Source organism: Ailuropoda melanoleuca, chromosome 9 (assembly GCF_002007445.2).
Source record: "Ailuropoda melanoleuca isolate Jingjing chromosome 9, ASM200744v2, whole genome shotgun sequence".
Taxonomy (NCBI): Eukaryota; Metazoa; Chordata; class Mammalia; order Carnivora; family Ursidae; genus Ailuropoda; species Ailuropoda melanoleuca.
In genome coordinates this window covers 59,987,034-60,005,058 of record NC_048226.1, presented here as the reverse complement: position 1 = coordinate 60,005,058, position 18,025 = coordinate 59,987,034, and the positions used below count along the sequence as shown (strand labels likewise).

General features: G+C 39.0%; 1 protein-coding gene across 1 annotated transcript in view; it reads right to left on the bottom strand.

Annotated features, from left to right (window-relative positions):
- The window catches only part of NECAB1 (N-terminal EF-hand calcium binding protein 1), a 208,651-nt gene that overhangs the window by 42,944 nt on the left and 147,682 nt on the right, over window positions 1–18,025 (bottom strand). Inside the window, exon 6 of the mRNA XM_002923295.4 lies at window positions 1,953–2,089. Within this exon, the coding sequence (XP_002923341.1) occupies window positions 1,953–2,089 (137 nt within the window). The remainder of the gene's footprint in view (window positions 1–1,952; window positions 2,090–18,025) is intronic.

Genomic DNA, 18,025 nt, shown 5'->3' with positions numbered 1-18,025 from the left:
GGAGCCAAGGAGAGGAGACACAGTACTTGTAAACATGAGCCTAATTCTCACTCTTCAGTCAGGGTCACCAGACACTTCAAGTTGGATTTATGCACACAAACCCATAGTGGAAACTAGTTTCTTATTTCCTTTTTATTTTTTTATTTAGTGAAACCTCCCCAGGAGGAGTATCATGGATTTGGGGTGGGATTTGGGCATCCCTGGATACTTTAGCCAAACATCATAGTATAGCACCACCCAAATTTACATCAGACCTGTAATCGTTCTCATTCTTCCAAGCTGTTTGAACTAGAAGCCTATACATAAAATATTCATCAGTCCTCCAGTGTCTTCCACTTTCTTTAAGTTCTGCATTACCACATTCCTTCTCATTAAACACAGCTGCTGTGCAGCTGTTGGGAGCTTGCACAGGAGGCCAAGGCTAGCCTGTGGCCTAACACAAAGAACAGCTATTTGTCGCGCATTCACTATATGGTGGTGAATGCAGAACTCAAGTCTGCGGGAGAGGACTGCAGAAAAAACCCAAGGTGCAGGTGAAGAAGGGAAGCACAGCGCTTTTGTAGGCCTCCTCTCAGGTGACAAATAATTGGTTCTAAAAAGGGAAAGAAAATCCATGGTACATCAAGAAAATCTAAAAACAGAGAAATCAACTTCCTTTTCCATTTGGAACATGAAATCAATTTCATTGTGGTTCAAGACATTTAGTGACCCTTTGGCCAGACTTAAGGAATGGGGTTTTTGCTCTTCTAAAGCTATTTGTTACACCTGCCGTTCAGGTGCAGCGAAAATGAGGAGCTGATAATGTGAAAATGCTGTGCAGACCCATTGCAGAGCGCAAACCCATGTTCCTCAGCTGCACGAGCTCATTAGATTTGAGATTAGAGGCTTTTTTGTTAGAATTTGGTGGTGCTCACTCATTTTGACATTGTAAACACATGGTTGAAAATTTCACTGTTTCTCTGAGATGTCCTAATAATTACGTATCCATTAGTTTGTTTAGAAAAATTGGCCCTACTGAGCAGTCTATTATCAACCTATTGAAAACAGTTACTGTGTGGTTCTCCCTAATTTAAAATGCAGAAATTAGATGGTCATATGTATAGGTTTGAAGTGACACATGCAAAATATGTTGCGTAAGCCAGAGTCCTGCCAAGCCCTTCTCTAGCTTGCAAGGTATAAATAATGGCAACTCAAGAAAGTACCAACTGTTGGTTAGAATAATTGTGACGTCTGCTTTACACGGTTCTAATTCAGGTTTCTCTTTAGCATTAGAACCTTTATTTACGTAACTATTATAACAGCATTACTTATCTTCTCAGTGATACTAATAGGTGGTCTTGAATTTTGAAATCTTTCCCTACCATTCACTTTATTTCCTTAAATAAATAGGATGATTCGATTCTCAAGTCCCCAGGCACATCCAGGTTCACTTGGCCTCTAAGTCTCTATCATTTCCACACTGTCACATAACACTCATTTGCAAGATGAGCCCAAATACCCTCAGGAAATTCCATGAACTTGTCTTTCATCTCTATCTGTATTCAATCTTTTGCTCTTCCTAAATCCTTAGCAACTTATTTCCCCTTCTGTATGATACATATCACTTTGCATCTTATGTTACGGTTTTAGTCTTCATGTCTTATTTACATAATAGACTTTAGGATCCTGAAGAGTCAGGACTATGTAAAATGTATCTTTACATTATCACAGTGTCTTTTAAAGTCTTCTCCATCTACCAAACTGGCAATTTAAATTTGAATAAATGATGGACAGTAAAAGTAAAATGGCCTCTTTTAGAGGCAAATAGAAGGTGAGCACCCAAAGAAGGTTCCTGTTATTCTATTTAAATTTATTAATTTTCATTTTTAGTTTTCAGTAGCTTAAGCATTGATGCCCCTCAACTGGTCTTTCATCGTCACTACAGAGATATCATATGAAAATACTTAACTTGCCTTTCTTGACGGGTTTGCTCCTCAGTAGTTTCCATGGCACATTCCAGAGAATTCTGGAGAGACTGCAGCTGATTCAAGGTCTCCTTCAATAAAAATCGAGTTACAAATTGTTCCAAATTGGAGGCCTCTTGGTAGTCCTGAGGATGACAAAGCAAAGGCAATTAGAAGTATGGTAGGGAAGAATATCCAGGAATGGCTTTCCTCCATATACCCATCAATCTCAGGTTCATCTTCAAGGAGAAACTAGGAAGAAAGAAGACTTGTTGACCCTGGAGGCTGAACTCTACCCGCTCACCAGAAGTTGAATATAAGAGCTGCGGAGATAATGGGAATATCAAGCTCATCTCCCACCACATCTACCTCAATGTTAGGAAAAAGGGCAAAACTCCCTAGAATTATGGAGCAGACATCTGTAGAAAAGGAAAAGAACATTATCTGGAGACAAAGGTTGGAAGGTGATTAACTCAGAGTTTGTTCTGTGCTGTAAGTAATGACCATGCCATCGTTTGTTTTTTCTATTATCAACTAAACGCAGTCATGTTTCAGCAATTGGCTTAGTTCCCTCTTGATGTATTTATTATGCCTGATCTGTATTATACTGAAGCCAAAGAAAATTATGTGTAGTTATCCTAAAATTCAGAAAATGTTAGGCATGGAATATTTAAACAGTTTACTAAATCTGCTTATGTCCCTCCCTCAGGAACTTACATGAGGCTCGTTTGCATCTAACTTAGCCTTAAAAGCACCATCCCTTCAAACAGCCCCAAGTCTACCTGGAGATCATCGATCATCGCACGTGCAATAGCTCTACTCGTTGAGTTTAGTCTCAGGAGACAGGTGGGCTGTGCGTGATGCTACCTGCTGCCCTTGTCTTCTGCAGTCTCAGGGAGGACCAGGAAAGAAAAGAAAACCAGGTTGGCATGGATAGGGGCCAGGACCCCCCGTTCAGGTCATGAGACCAGCCAGCTAAACCTGATTTTCTAGAGTACTGGGTGGGAATGATAAATACAAGTACAGCTATGAAATAGAGTGATCTAGCTCTCTGTCCCCGAATGATTTTTTTCATGGGTGAAAATATAAAACTGAAAGGAGTAAAAGTGACAAGACAAGGCCGGAAGTTATGATGTGCTGGGGAGTCTTAGGTCATGGTTGTAAACCCAGGAACCCAAGATGTAATTTAATCTTTCTGGGTCTCAGTTTTCTCATTTACAAAACGGACTGTAGCTCAGGCACACATTCCAACACAAAAATATTCTGTGCTTCTATCAGCCCTAAGTTAGGACGTAACGGACTGGGGCCTCCTGACAAAAACTACTTCGGAATTTCTCTTCTGGTGGCACAATCACCTAATGCCATTGAAACCCTCCTTTCGTTCCTATTTTGAAATCATAGAATGTTTCAATCATCAGTTTCTCTTTAAGTCCATTCTTGTAGGTGAACACAGGAATTCTCTTATCTACCATATCTAATGATCTGATTTAAAACTTAAAAATTTTAATGCCTTTAAACTCCACCTAAGAAACTAACCATAAACCAAAACATTACATGCTTATAATAACCTAAGGATTTCTGTGAGTTAATTCAAGGTAAAAAATACACCAAATGTTCAATTTGATCAGAGAGCTTGCTAGTTAATAGCAATAAAAACTTCAAAAAATTATTCCTCCATGTGTTTTTAAATTGAGAAAAGCTTTGTTTTGAAAACAAAATGTGTCACAGAAAAAATAGGTGTGCTTGATTTTTTCCCCCTGGTCATTTGCATTTTGTGAAAGCATATTTTTTAAATAAAGCTTATTTAAAAAATAAAAAAAAATATTAAAATGCCAAGACAACATATTGGTGTAATCAGAGATTATGCCAATTACTTTTGCATCTCGGTATACACTATGACTAAAGCGAATGATAAAGTTTTATACCTATTCGTAGACAGCCTGGAAAGTGAAGAGAGCATACATTCACCGAACATTGCGTTACCACATTAGCCTCACTCTTTTCTCAATGAAATGTTAAGTATTCGTCATGTCAGGACTGTAGAACTGCTTCTTATCGCAATTAGATTTTAGCTTCATAGACTCAAGGTCATGCCTTATACTTGTGTGTGTCTCATGGTGCCCACACCAGATACTCACTCAATACTCGATTGCAGAGAAACTCCTAAGTGTAGAAACATAATTGGGTTGGCTACTTACATATCAAGATTTTGGTGATGTCAAAGTTCAATATTTAAGGACAGTTAAAATCCAACAACCGGCTACTCAGTGGGAGCAAATTAAGAGGTGGTTCTTACACTGAGACTTCTCTCCCACTCTGATATGACTTTTTTCTTTTTTTAAAGATTTTATTTATTTGACAGAGAGAGACAGCCAGTGAAAGAGGGAACACAAGCAGGGGGAGTGGGAGAGGAAGAAGCAGGCTCCCAGCAGAGGAGCCCGATGTGGGGCTCGATCCCAAAGTGCTGGGATCACGCCCTGAGCCAAAGGCAGACACTTAACTACTGCGCCTGGGGCGCCCCTGATTGGCTTTTCTATCCTCACTAGTGACACTTCAGATAACGTGAAGAGATGGTACAACAAGCTAGTAAGCTGGACAGAATCGCTGATGCCTGGACACTGAGAGGGGTGGTGGGTGGGTTGAAGGTTTTGGGGCATTCAGGTTTTTGCGTCAATACGAAGACTGGCTGCTATGTGTTATCTCTTGATCATAAAGAGAAAAAGAGCTTGTTTTCTACTGCTCCTGTTTATCCTTCCAGACTCCACTCATGGAACCATCTCTGTAGAGCCTCTCCTTTCCTTGAGCCACCATTTTGCTTCATGGGCTTAGGCACACACTTCTTTTCCCCTCTCTGTGCTCCCAGCCAGTGTGCAGAATTTATTATTGTATATTGTAATCTGCTGTCTACGTGCCCATCTCCCTCATCCTCAGCCAACTCTTTCAAGGTAGAAAGTATATCTTGTCATCATCCCTGCCTTCAGAATGCCCAGAACAAAGCCGAGCTCCATAAATGGAGCAGCTGCCCCATAAATGCTTAAAGGATATGTGAGCTGCAGGAAACTACCCGCAAGTTCAGGCACCAGAGGGCTCATCTGAGCTCTGGAAACTGCTCTCGTCTTCCCCCAGGCACCAGCTGCCTCCCCCTGCCTGTAGCCCTTGCTGATGGCAGACACTGTGGTCCAGCTTGCCTGGTCGTGTGGGCTCTGCAATAAATGGAAATAAAGCTTTGTTCTTAACAGACTGTTTGTCCTCATTTCATTTTCTGGACCATTTGTTAGCCTTTTTCCCTTCCTTCATCTGAATCCCAAGGTTTAGGATTGTAGACCCAGGTGGCATGAATCCAATCTTCTTTCCTTCTCTCAGATGTGCAGCAGATGTTCCTTTGGAAGGCAGTGGCAAAAGAAGCAGATGGAAAATTAAACAGATAACAAGCTGGAAAATGTCAAAGCCTGGCCCTTTCCATTCTCAACAAACGTGGTGGTTCTGCAGGTACAAAAAGGGATCTTTGCATGCTGAACTTCCCAAAGACTGATATGTTGGCTTACGACACATGCTCTTGTAAGCAAAATCTAGAATTTGAGAGACTGGCTGAAAGAACATCCACTGGTCTACTAAAGCAGTAAAAAAAACCATACAGATGGTACCTGATATCCAGATTCTGCCACTTTTTGCAGAAACAGTTTAGTCCTTTATATTTATTAGAAAGGGTACGGGCAAATGAAGGCTAATAATATGTTCCCTGGATCCCAATAACGTTCATTCACGTCATTGATAATTGTCAGGTTAAATTAATCTTTATGTGGAAATTGTGAGCTAGCATTAATATTTCTGTTTGTGCCTTTGGAAAGCCAGAGTGTGAACATTTTGATCTGCCTATTTCTTTTGTATGGAGCTGGAACCGGATGAGGATTCATTCAAGTAAAAATCCCAGCACTGGAAGCAGAGTCCTTTGAAAACCAGGTTTCTTAGGGCCCTGCCTGTGCATCTTAATTGTCAGATCATTTCTCAAAAAGCAAGCCCCTGTCCATCTGCGTAATGGCAGAATAGAGATCCGGCTATTAAACCACGATGAATCATCTGAGTTAATTAGGAAAATCAGAGCATCAGTCTTCCCTGTTTGTATTTGCCCTACTTGAAAATTAATCAAGTCTGTGACATGCAGTCTCAGCGTCTTCTTGTTTATGAGATCAGATGCAATCACATTTAGCAGGGGGTACTGCTTCTGACCGCTGTTTGATCTAAGCCCCTGCAGCTTTCCCTGTTCTGATGTGAGACAGCTGTGCTGGCTTCTAGACCAGGACAAAATTCACTTTTACAAAGATAAGGTTATCTTTTTTTCCCCTTACTCTCCCCCAAACTGTTACCTTTTTAAAAATAATAATTGGCTTACACTGCTTCACCTATGTCCTATTTCTGTAAACATTCTTAGACTTTCATTTTAAATGACTTTTCTTTTAAGCTGGGAGAATACTATATCAAATTTAAGCCTTAAAAAAAAGAACTGGTACTTAGTTCAGTCTTTTTTTTTTTTTTTAAGATTTTATTTATTTATTTGACAGACAGAGACAGCCAGCGAGAGAGGGAACACAAGCAGGGGGAGTGGGAGAGGAAGAAGCAGGCTCCCAGCAGAGGAGCCTGATGTGGGGCTCGATCCCACAACGCCGGGATCACACCCTGAGCCGAAGCTTAACGACTGAGCCACCCAGATGCCCCCTTAATTCAGTCTTAAAAACGGACTGAGGTTAATTCCAGATAGGTAGTTAAAATTTTAGATAGCAATACAAGAGATTAAAATATTTTCACACTGCAGATACCTAAAGATTAAAGGAATTATAGATTTTCAGGTTAGTGAAAGAGGAAACAGGGCTCTAATTCTGGAATAAAATGTTATTAAATTACCAAGAAATTTAAATAATTTCTAAGCCCTATGTTGAGATAGTGTAGTTTGAAATCAGAAAATACTATTATTTAAGACCTTTACATTGACAAACTCCATTGTAGGGGGTTCATCTTGAAGTTATCAAAGATTGATTTCATGTAGGTTTCTTTCCTCTGGCTCTTTTTATCGCTCTGCTTCATACCAGGAGACTCTAACAAGAACATATGGCCCCTTGAATGGCGTTGCCCACAGAATAATCCCATTCTGTTCAAAAGTAATCTTCAAACAAGTGGAATTTTGGCAAAAAAAATACCTGGATTTGAATGTGGAAACAAACAGAGTCAGCCCAAATTTGAGGGTTAATAGCTAACAGATGAAGACTTGGGTTCCATTTATCACATCTAATAACAACAGTGTGGTGATTAAGAACCTGGGTTTGAAGACAGTTACACAAGCTACACGTAAGTTCTGATCAGTGTTTATGCCACTTAACAGCAATGTGAGCTTGGGGAAGTATTCAGCCGAAGTCCCTGTTTCCCTAACTATCAATAATAATAGTGTCAATCTCATAAACTTGTGAGGATTGAATGAAATAGAGCCTGTAAAGCACATGGTGTGATGTCTAGCTTACAGTTTACAATAAATGTTTATCATTGTTATCAATCCATTGGAGGAAGGATATTACAAAGGGTAATGAGTGAATGTTGTGGTAACAGTTCACTTCAGAATTTTACTAATATAAATATATGTTGGTGTTCAGTGTATAGCAGGCTCTTCACAAATACTAAATTTTGGAGTTCCTTCTACATATATTTGGTTTTTTTAAAGATTTATTTATTAGAGAGAGAGTGTGCATGTGCGTGGGCAGAGGGAGAGGGAGAGAGAAACCCAAGCAGACTCTGTGCTAAGCAGGGAGCCCCAGGTGGGGTTCGATCTCACAAATCTGAGGATCAGACCAGAGCCCAAAACCAAGAGTCAGACGCTTAACTGACTGAGCCACCCAGGTGCCCCTTTATATATTGTGCATTGCACATCTCCTAACTCACTTGTTCAGAAAGGTATAACTTTGACACACATATTTCTTACTATACTGAAGCTGTGACCTGTGGAATTCAGTCTGAAAAAGTCAGTTAAAAACGTGGAGTTCAACTGCAAAAGTAATTAAAAAGTGTTTCTGTTCTTGTTTCTCATCAAGGATAGTACAAGGAAGCCAATTTATACATGTAAGCAACACTTTTTTCATTCCCTTTATTGCCTCTGAATCCTCTAAGCCATAACCTCTTCCAGGGCATTTCATTTTACAGAACCTTTTTAAAATTCCTTCTCAATCTTTAATCTGATTTTACTTCCTTTTCCTCTGTTCTCTCCCAGATCTTCCTATGTATATTGGCTAAGATTTCTTCCCTTCTCCTCAAGCCACTGTAATTCTGGTTCCATTCATCAAGGCCTATTCCCTATTCTACAACACAGAAGTTTAGAAACCAGAAAAAAATAAAACAGGAGGATTTGGGGAAGGTGGTTGTGTTGGTGACATACTTTTTGAAACTCCTGGAATCAGGAGACACAGCAAACAGATAAAAACAACAAAAATCCCCACAGACAACAAACACGATACAACTAGATTTCAAGGTAGTATCATGAATCTGCACTGGATGGCATCACTGGATATATGGGAAGAAACAAAGGAAAGTAGTGGGATTTATGACAGACCTGAAGACAAGAGAACTCCAAAACAGCCAACAAATATTCACAACTGGCTAACTGAAGAACAACAGCTAAACCCAGGAGGATTTTTATCCCAAACTGGTTGAATATAAACATCCTAGTAAAGCCTACAGAGACTGGAAATGTGGAGGCCTTGTGAACTCTTTGTTTTAAAGAGACATAGATGATAGATAGATAGATAGATAGATAGATAGATAGATATAGATGATAGATAGATAGATAGATGATAGATAGATAGATAGATAGATAGATAGATAGATAGATAGATAGATGTATATGTTTATCTATTTATAGCACCAGCAGGGGGAAGGGCAGAGGGAGAGTGAGAGAGAGAATCCCAAGCAGACTGTGCATTGAACCTGATGTGGGGCTCAATCTCATGACCCCGAGATCATGATCTGAACTAAAATCAAGAGTCAATGGCTCAACCAACTGAACCAACCAGGGGGACTAGCCCTGTGAACTCTTAAAGTCAACTAGCTAATACTATATTCTAAGAGGGCCCCACATTGAAGGGAAACTGCTGGGAGTCAAATCGAAGCTGAGCAGGAGAGGGCCACAGAGATAAAGAAGATTCAGCTAAAAGCAGGGGACAGGAACAGAACCAGGAACTATCAGAGGGAAAGTCACTGTATTTTTTTAATACTACAAGTCAACCACCTACGAGGGAGCTGTGAAGCTAGAAAAAATATTCTGAACACAGCCGTCTTTGAAAAATTCAGGGAAATTAGTATTTTATTTTAAAGTGGGCAAAAGAAAATTACTAAGGTTAAATTCTTTATATTGTTATTATAAGAGAAAGGATATTAAAGGGCAGAACACCATTTCTGCAGACAATGAAAGCACACCAGAAAGACAAAGCTCACAAAACAGATCAAAAAAATAACCGAGTATTTTAAAATGAGCTAAAAGACACTGAAAAAAGGAAATGAAGAAATGAAAGAACAACATGAATGAGAGTTTAGCTCAGAAACAAAGTGACAAAATTCAGAAAAGAATTAAAGAAGAAAATTATTTCAGAAATGAAGTTTAAATTATAAGGAACACAAGAACACATAAACATAACAGGCAAGACCTTAATAAATGAAAATGAAAAAGAGGCAGTCTTTAAAAATCAAGAGGAAATAAACATAAAAACATTGGAGAGAACATAACAAATATCGTAGACAAAGAATACCCAACATATTTATAATAGAGTTCTTAAAGAAGTATAGAAACCATCAAAAGAACAGTACCAATACTAGAATCAATTAATTCAAGAACGCTTTCCTAAAATATAAAGATTTGAAATTAGGTATTCAAAATGTGAAAGGTGAAATAAAAGGAAGTCACATGTATCAAGGTGTTTTAAAATGGAGCCAGGAAGTCATTAAGGAGGTAAGCCTTACACATGACTTCACACGTGGAAACATGAACTTTTAAATTGGGCCAAACCACAGATCAAGGACTCTGCAAGAACACTTGTCACTTGCTACATTAAGAGAATTTTGCTTAGTGATAGTCTTAGCAACTAATTATGTCAGGCAGGATTAGTGTTCTGTCCCCATCATCAACCAATATTCTTTGTAAACAACTTATATGGGCATTCTCTTTTTGTCTTTAAAAACCTCTGACTTTTGCTCCCTAGTGAGACACTATTTGGACTGCTGCCCAAATCTGTGTATCTCAAATGACAATTCTTTGTTCCCAAATAAATGCTTTTGCTTAATTCCTACCCCTTGACAATTTTAGACTGACAAAAGCGCACCACATACCTAAGAGTATCAACTCAGAACAAACATCAAGACATATTTCTGTAAAATTATTGGGCTTTAAAAGACAAGCAAAAATTCCTTGTGCATTTAGACGTAAAGAGAAAATGACTTACAGGGTAACAACAACAAAAACACCCCTAAAAACTGAATTAATTGTGAGAATTTCCAAAAGAAACCTTTTTCTGTCAGAAGAATGTGAACTGGGGCGCCTGGGTGGCATAGCGGTTAAGCGTCTGCCTTCAGCTCAGGGCGTGATCCGGCGTTATGGGATCGATCCCCACATCAGGCTCCTCCGCTATGAGCCTGCTTCTTCCTCTCCCACTCCCCCTGCTTGTGTTCTCTCTCTCGCTGGCTGTCTCTATCTCTGTCAAATAAATAAATAAAATCTTTAAAAAAAAAAAGAAGAAGAAGAATGTGAACTGCACCATAAGAAGGCAATCAGCAAAATCTGGACCATGAGCACCTCTCTAAAGGGCTGCAGGGTAACCTGCAAATTAAAAGACATGTTAACACACATAAAAATGGGCACAACTAAACTATGGTTGTTAGAGATGAACATTCGTGGGATGAAACCACAATAAGATGCAAGGAAATGATTACTAGAGGAATCTGGTCATTATATTGAGGGGGAGAGAAGAGAATTGGAGCAAGGTACATGAAAGGGTGAGGGATACTGGCAGGTTTGTTTGGTTTCTCGATCTGCGTGGTGGTTTAAAGAGTGTTTGCCTATAATCATTAAGTTCTACGCTTGATTTGTGTGACTTTTCTCCTTTTCATTTTATTTTTACAAAAGTTAAGATATGTGTAGGAGCCAGCCTGGGAGGGATACACTAGCCCCATATTTTTGAGACACTGTGGGAGTAGACAGATAAGGGCTGTAAAATACAGGAATCTTTGGCAGGCAGTAGGACAAGAAAATCTGTAAACACTTCCAAATTAGTAATTTTTATCACCTCTCATATACTATCTTCTCAACTGCTAGTCTGTATTTTTCTGGAGTGTAACATAGAACCAAATGTTAAATTTTTTTCCAGCATGAAGAGCACAGAGCTATATTTACACATAATTTGGGCTAAATTTATGTTTGTTGATGTTGATAAAAGATCATCAAAATTTCTTCCCCATAAATATGATGCGTTCTACCTTATTGCTCACACACTTTTCTTTGAATATCATTGTTAAGCATGTAATACCTCAAGGGTAACAGCACTTGTAATCTGACTCCTTCTAAACAGTGTATGTGTCAGATGGATAGTCTATTTTAACCACAATCTTAAAATATGTTGAGTTAGTATGCCTAAGTTACTGAATTTGTCAGAGACAAATACATCTTCAAAACGTCATTTATGATCTTTCAACTTTCAAAGACTTATTATCCTTGTCTTTGATCTAAACAAACCCTATGACAGAGGAGTAATCAAGTATTAAAATATTAGGAGCACTTACACAGCATAATATACGGGAAATACTAGGTAATATATAGGAGCATGGACACATTTTTGGATTTGCCTTTGTGGCTCACTTATGAATAAAATACCACAACATTCCAGTAACGTTTTGTTCAGGAAAAAAGTATCCCTGGGAATAGTCACTTCTTCAGAATAATAAATAGGCAAGGATATTTGGCAGTCAGATTTAAAAAATAAAAATATTATATTTTATCAAATACAGAGTGCCATTAATTATGAGATGCATTTTTTGTATTTTATTTACCACTAGGAAATAAAAATATTTGCAATTCAATTTTATACACCATCGAGTGCAAGATGCACCCCAATTTCATAGACATTAAAATGTAAAAATGTATGCATCTTAGAAACTGATGAAATATGGGGCTTTGCTACATTGCAATATGGCAATGACTAACACAAGAAATAGACAAGTTCTTTGTACCTGTAATATCGTACTTTTAGGTCTTTCACATTAAAGAAATTTTTTTTAAAGATTTTATTTATTTGAGAGAGAGAGAGAGTGCACGCACACGCTGGGAGCACGGGCAGAGGGCAAAGGGAGAAGCAGACTCCCTGCTGAGCAGGGAGCCCGATGTGTGACTCAATCCTATGACCCTGAGATCATGACCTGAGTCGAAGGCAGATGCTTAACTGACTGTGCTACCCAAGCACCCCTATACCTTTCACATTTTAAAGTCCTGGAATGTTATATGGAGAGACAGTACTGAACATTTCTTCTATGCATTCAAGAAAATGACTGGTCAATGTAAGAACAGACCGGCTACGGATTGAAATCATAGTCACGGTTTGCCTTTTTTAAAATTGGGTTTGTGCCAAGGTCTTTTGGCTCGCTTTAGAAATATCTATATAGGCTTAGTCAAAATCTTCATATGTATCCTGAAGAATAAGTTAAGCATTCATGATGGCAGCGTTTCTATGGTACAAGGTAACTAAAATAATGCAGCCTGCTGACCCACACAAAGGTCCTGGGTGGATTACAAATAGTAAAGACCCCTTAATTCCTAGGCGATTAAAAACACACAGGAAACTATACAGGGAATACACGTAAGAGTGGATTATAAAAATCTACTTATATTCTCCTTTCTAAAAAGGTCTTCTAGATGATTATATAGATTATTTACAATCAGTTCTGAATATCTTATTTTCAAACTGGTAAATTGGAAGGTAATATTTACATTAAAAAATTTCCTGGAAGCTCCACTTTTGGCAACAGAATTTGTTAAATTTCCTAAAAAATACTTCTTTTACAAAAATATTAAAGTATGATGAATATTTTAAATGCATAGCAGAGCTTCTAAGAAAATAAGAAAAAAAAACCCAGCAATGGCCAAAATGAACAGGAAACAGACACATAGACCATAATGCTATAATCTAGCGCTGAAACCTTGCTGTCCTGCAAGCATTTTCTTGAGCCAGAAGCTTCAATTTTCAGATTGTAATTTCGGGGGGAGATGGGATGAGCCAAGGTGGAGAGTTGGAATTGGAACACACAAAGGAACACTATCCATAAAGAAGGAAAGATGACAAATTGTCTCAGGCTTAGCTATGGGTACAAAAAATTCTTGAAAACTTACAATCAAAGCTTAGTCCACATTAGAGTCTGAAGTTCAGTTACTTTACCTGCATGATGCAGGGGATTCCTAAACTGAGAGATTAATTTAAAGTAGTTCTGTATTAGTAACATCCTGGGGCACCTGTCATAAACCAAAAAATATATTCTTTAGGAAGCATATCATCAAACCACATTTCTCAGAATACCCAATGACTTAATCATCCAAGTATGAATTCACAGCTAAAAAATTCAATCTAACACGTATTCATATTGCACAAAGAATAAAAGAATCATAAAAAAGTCCACAGAAATGCTTCAATGCTCAAAGAAATAAAAAAAAAAGTAATTGAAAACATGAGAAAGGAAAGAGACTATAACAGAAGGACAGGCAGATTTCAAAAGAAGCAATATGAACTTGAAAAAAAAAGAATGAAATGCTCAATGGAGAGATTAAATATCAGATTAGCTACAGATAGAGCATTAGGGAACCACAATATAAATCTGAAGTAATTATCCAAATAGAAGCACAAAGATGGATTATATGTGATAAAAGACATAGGGAAAACGCGGAGGTCAAACCTAGAGAGTTCTAAGAGGTGAAGAAAGAGGCAACAGCTGACAATTTTGCAGCATTGAACAAAGCTTTGGCATCTCAGATTCTGGAATCCCAGCAGATGCCAAGCAGCATAAATAAATATATTGCACTTAAATGCTATATAATAAAACTTCTTAAATAACAGAAGTGCTAATATTTTATTTTCTCTTCCCTCTTGAGGAACCTGCAGCTGAAACAACATGAATGAACCCTTATTTCAGCTCCCTCTGGACGTGCGGCTGTTAACCCTGAAGATGTGCCCTTCTATCTGCCACCAGGCAGAGGAAGTGGCAACCACAGGCTCTCACCTTTAGAGTTCACCACAAATAAGCGGTGAATCTTTCCCAAAGTCCCTCAGACTCCAGAGTGCAAGAGATCAATATTCTGCAAGGGTCCCTTGAAGTCCTCCATTAGCTTGGACAAATCATCTGACATTGCACTTTAGAACTTTCAGCAAATAAAGAGGTTTCAGTAATTTTTCACAGGCTATATTGGACTTCCCCTGCTCCCTTTTTAAGTTACTGGTCCTGTATTTTTGCCTTTTTTTTTTCTATTATGTGCTCTGATTTTTCCTTATTGATTTACAGAACTTCTTTAAATGTTCTTAATACCAGTCTTTGATAGCTTAATTTTACAAATACATTCTTTTGTTTTTCATTTTCTTTTCAGATTCTAAGCACTATCTTTTGAAATATCGGTGCCCCTGAACACAATAAGGCGAAAATGATCAGTTATACTGTATCATAGACACATTATTGCACTCTGTAACTTGTTTATGAAATCTTTCTCCAGGCCGAAGTTAAATTTTCTAATATGAAAAAACCTCATAACTCTTTACTTTTCTTCCATACATTTTTGCCAGATCTGTCACAAGTTAGATTTCTATAGATCTCCTAACTATCGGTTCGTAGAGCTATGATTTTTTTATTGTTTTTCCTTCTAAACGCTCTTACTCATCTTCCTAGGACTCTGATTCTATTTTGCAGCTTCTCACTCAGTTCTCTGTCTCTTAATCTTTTATATTTTCTAGATCTTTGTCTTTTTGAGCCACATTCTGTGTGACATCCTCAGTTCTGTCTTCAAGTTCCCTTATTCTCTTTCCTGCTGTATCTAATCTACTGTTAAAAGGTATCCTGATGCATTAATTTTAGTTTTTGTATATTTTTGACTTGTACCTATTTTTTGTTCCTTCTCAAATTTTCTTTTCTTTTTTTTTAAAGATTTTATTTATTTATGTGACAGAGAGACAGCCAGCGAGATGAGGGAACACAGCAGGGGAGTGGGAGAGGAAGAAGCAGGCTCCCAGCAGAGGAGCCCGATGTGGGACTCGATCCTGGGTCACCGGGATCATGCCCTGAGCCGAAGGCAGACGCTTAACGACTGCGCTACCCAGGTGCCCCCTTCTCAAATTTTCTTGGTCTTCTTTTTAACACTCCTCAATTTCTCACATTTTTAACCCCACCATGTATTTATATGATATATTAACATTTTTATTCCCAACCTGATATTTTCAATGTATAAAGTTTTGGGCTGTGTGTTGAGATTTTTATTTTTTTTAATTTTAATTAATTAATTTTAAATTTATTTATTTATTTATTTGACACAGAGAGAGAGAGAGAGAGCACAAGCAGGGGGAGCAGCAGGCAGAGGGAGAGGGAGAAGCAGCCTCCCTGCTGAGCAAGGAGCCAATGTGGGGCTCAATCCCAGGACCCTGGGATCATGACCTGAGCACAAGACAGATGCTTAACCAACTGAGCCACCCAGGCATCCCGAGACTTATAAATAACATCAGCACATATTATTTGCAAGATTAATCTTTCAAACCTATTGGACAAGATTAAGAGGATTCAAAGAGTATTTGATTTTACTTTTGGTCTAGTTCCTCAGCGTACCTTACCTTGGAATAATTTTAAATTGAATTCTTGGCTTGAGGCTATTCTCACTAAACAGGAAGTTAAATTTGGCTTGAAAATTCATAAGGAAGGGCTGGCTTGTAGTTACAATTCTCAGTTACCCTTTGTTTACTTGGTGCTCAGGATCATTAGGGGTCATTTTCCTTGTTGTGAAGAGTGAAACCCTTTGGGTTCCAAGTGTATACAATTGGTTTCTTATTGGAATCCTTACCATGGAGATAGGGCTCTCCTTGGAGAGCCTCCTTGGGAGCATGGCTAGGCCTTCTCCATTTCCCATGGTGTTCTGAAAGTCTTAAAAACTGAAATTTAAGGTCACTGGATTAAAGCCAGCTTCCCTGCACTGATTATTTGAGGTCCCTCTTTCACTTAGATCTTGGCTTATGAGAGACTCTATTTTCTTTCCAGGTAATTGATACATTTAGGAATTTAAAAAAATATATTGTGTCCATCATTTTTATTTTGCTTAAACAGTAGGATTATTCAAGGAATCTATTACCCCAACACTACCACAACAGATGCTGCTCATTATTTTCTATGAATTATTTTATTTAAGCCTTGCAAACTTGCCAAAAGAGATTAAGGTCTTAAAGTCACATAACCTAGTAGCTAAGTTTAGACTTTTTTGTTCATGAGTCAGTAATAATTGGTCCATAGGAAAAAAAATTGACAAAAACCAACTCTACTTTGTTTTTTTAAAGATTGTTTGATTGATTTATCTGAGACAGAGGGAGGAGGAGCAGGGGGGAGGGCAGAGTGAGAGGGAGAAGCAGACTTCCCGCTGAGCAGAGAGCCTGACATGAGACTCAATCGCAGGACCCTGGGATCATGACCCCAGCCAAAGGCAGACACTTAACTGACTGAGCCACCCAGGCGCCCCAAAACCAACTCTATTTTAAAAATCTGCAGACTTTACTCATAAAAACTTACACTTATAGATCAAAGTGGCTGAAAAGTTAGGACATGTTTTCTGTAGATAGAGCCGTATTAAAATTTTAAATTAAAAAGATAAATAACTTTTACTTTTAAAGTAACAATTTGTTACTATAAATCAGAAAGTACACATAAGCAATAAAATATGTTAAAATGTTTATTCTAGGACTTCCAGGAAGCCCTCACTTTAGTCCACAGATGCAGCTAAATAACACTCACATCAGTGCAAATAACCCAGAAAACCACCTGAAGACTGGCAGAATCAACTCCGCCACTAAATGTAGAGAAAAGGCCACGCTGAAGAGGGTAGGGAGGGGAAAGACAGTGGGGAGCAAAACCCTGTGGGTCTGGGCACTCGAGGGAGGAGGGAGGGAACAATGGGCAAGCAGAGAGATGAGAAACAGACTATCCCACTGAAGAGCCTGCAAGGGGAAGATGAACTCTCTTAGAATGTGGCTTGGAAAATCAGTGGGGCTGAATTTTATAAGTTCTTACAACAAGCAGGACTTAAAACCTTGAACTTTAAAAATCAGCAGGCTCAGTTCTGGGAGAGCCCAGGAGGTCACAGGAACTGAGTCCTTGCCCTTAAAGAGATACCATAACAAACAGCCCTACTGAAATACAGCACAGATGCTGCAGTTTGAAAAATGCCTGGGGTACACAGGAGAGAGAGTTAGTAACTAATCTCAGAGTTTGCTAAGGGACTTCTCTAGGAACAAAAAAGATGACAGGCACCATTTCCTCCTCAAACCCCCAACATGGTACTGGCATTCATTACCTAACTTGTTTACACCATGCCCCACCCCTACCAGCTAGGCCTGCCTCAGTCCTCAAACTGTGGGTCCCCTCCCCCAGAAGATAGGCACAAACCTTGCCAACACTGTGTCTCTCTACCTCCCACAGAGGAGGCACAAACCTTATTAAAACACTTTCTGCCTGTACTTCATGGAGTGGCCCAGCTGGTCAGGTCTCCCTAATAGCTGCATGTCCCCAGTGGTAAAGGACCATACACACAGCTTGCAGTATCCCCCTCCCCACCCCCCCACCCGCACATCACAGAGCACCTCAGCTGGCTGTGTCTTCACAGTGGCTGGGCCTACCATGTAAAGACGACCAGTGCTGGGGCACCTGGGTGGCTCAGTCGATTAATCATCTGCCTTTGGCTCGGGTCATAATCCCAGGGTCCTAGGATCAAGCCCCGCATTGGGCTACCTGCTCAGTGGAGAGACTGCTTCTCCCTCTTCCTCTGCCCCTTCTGCTGC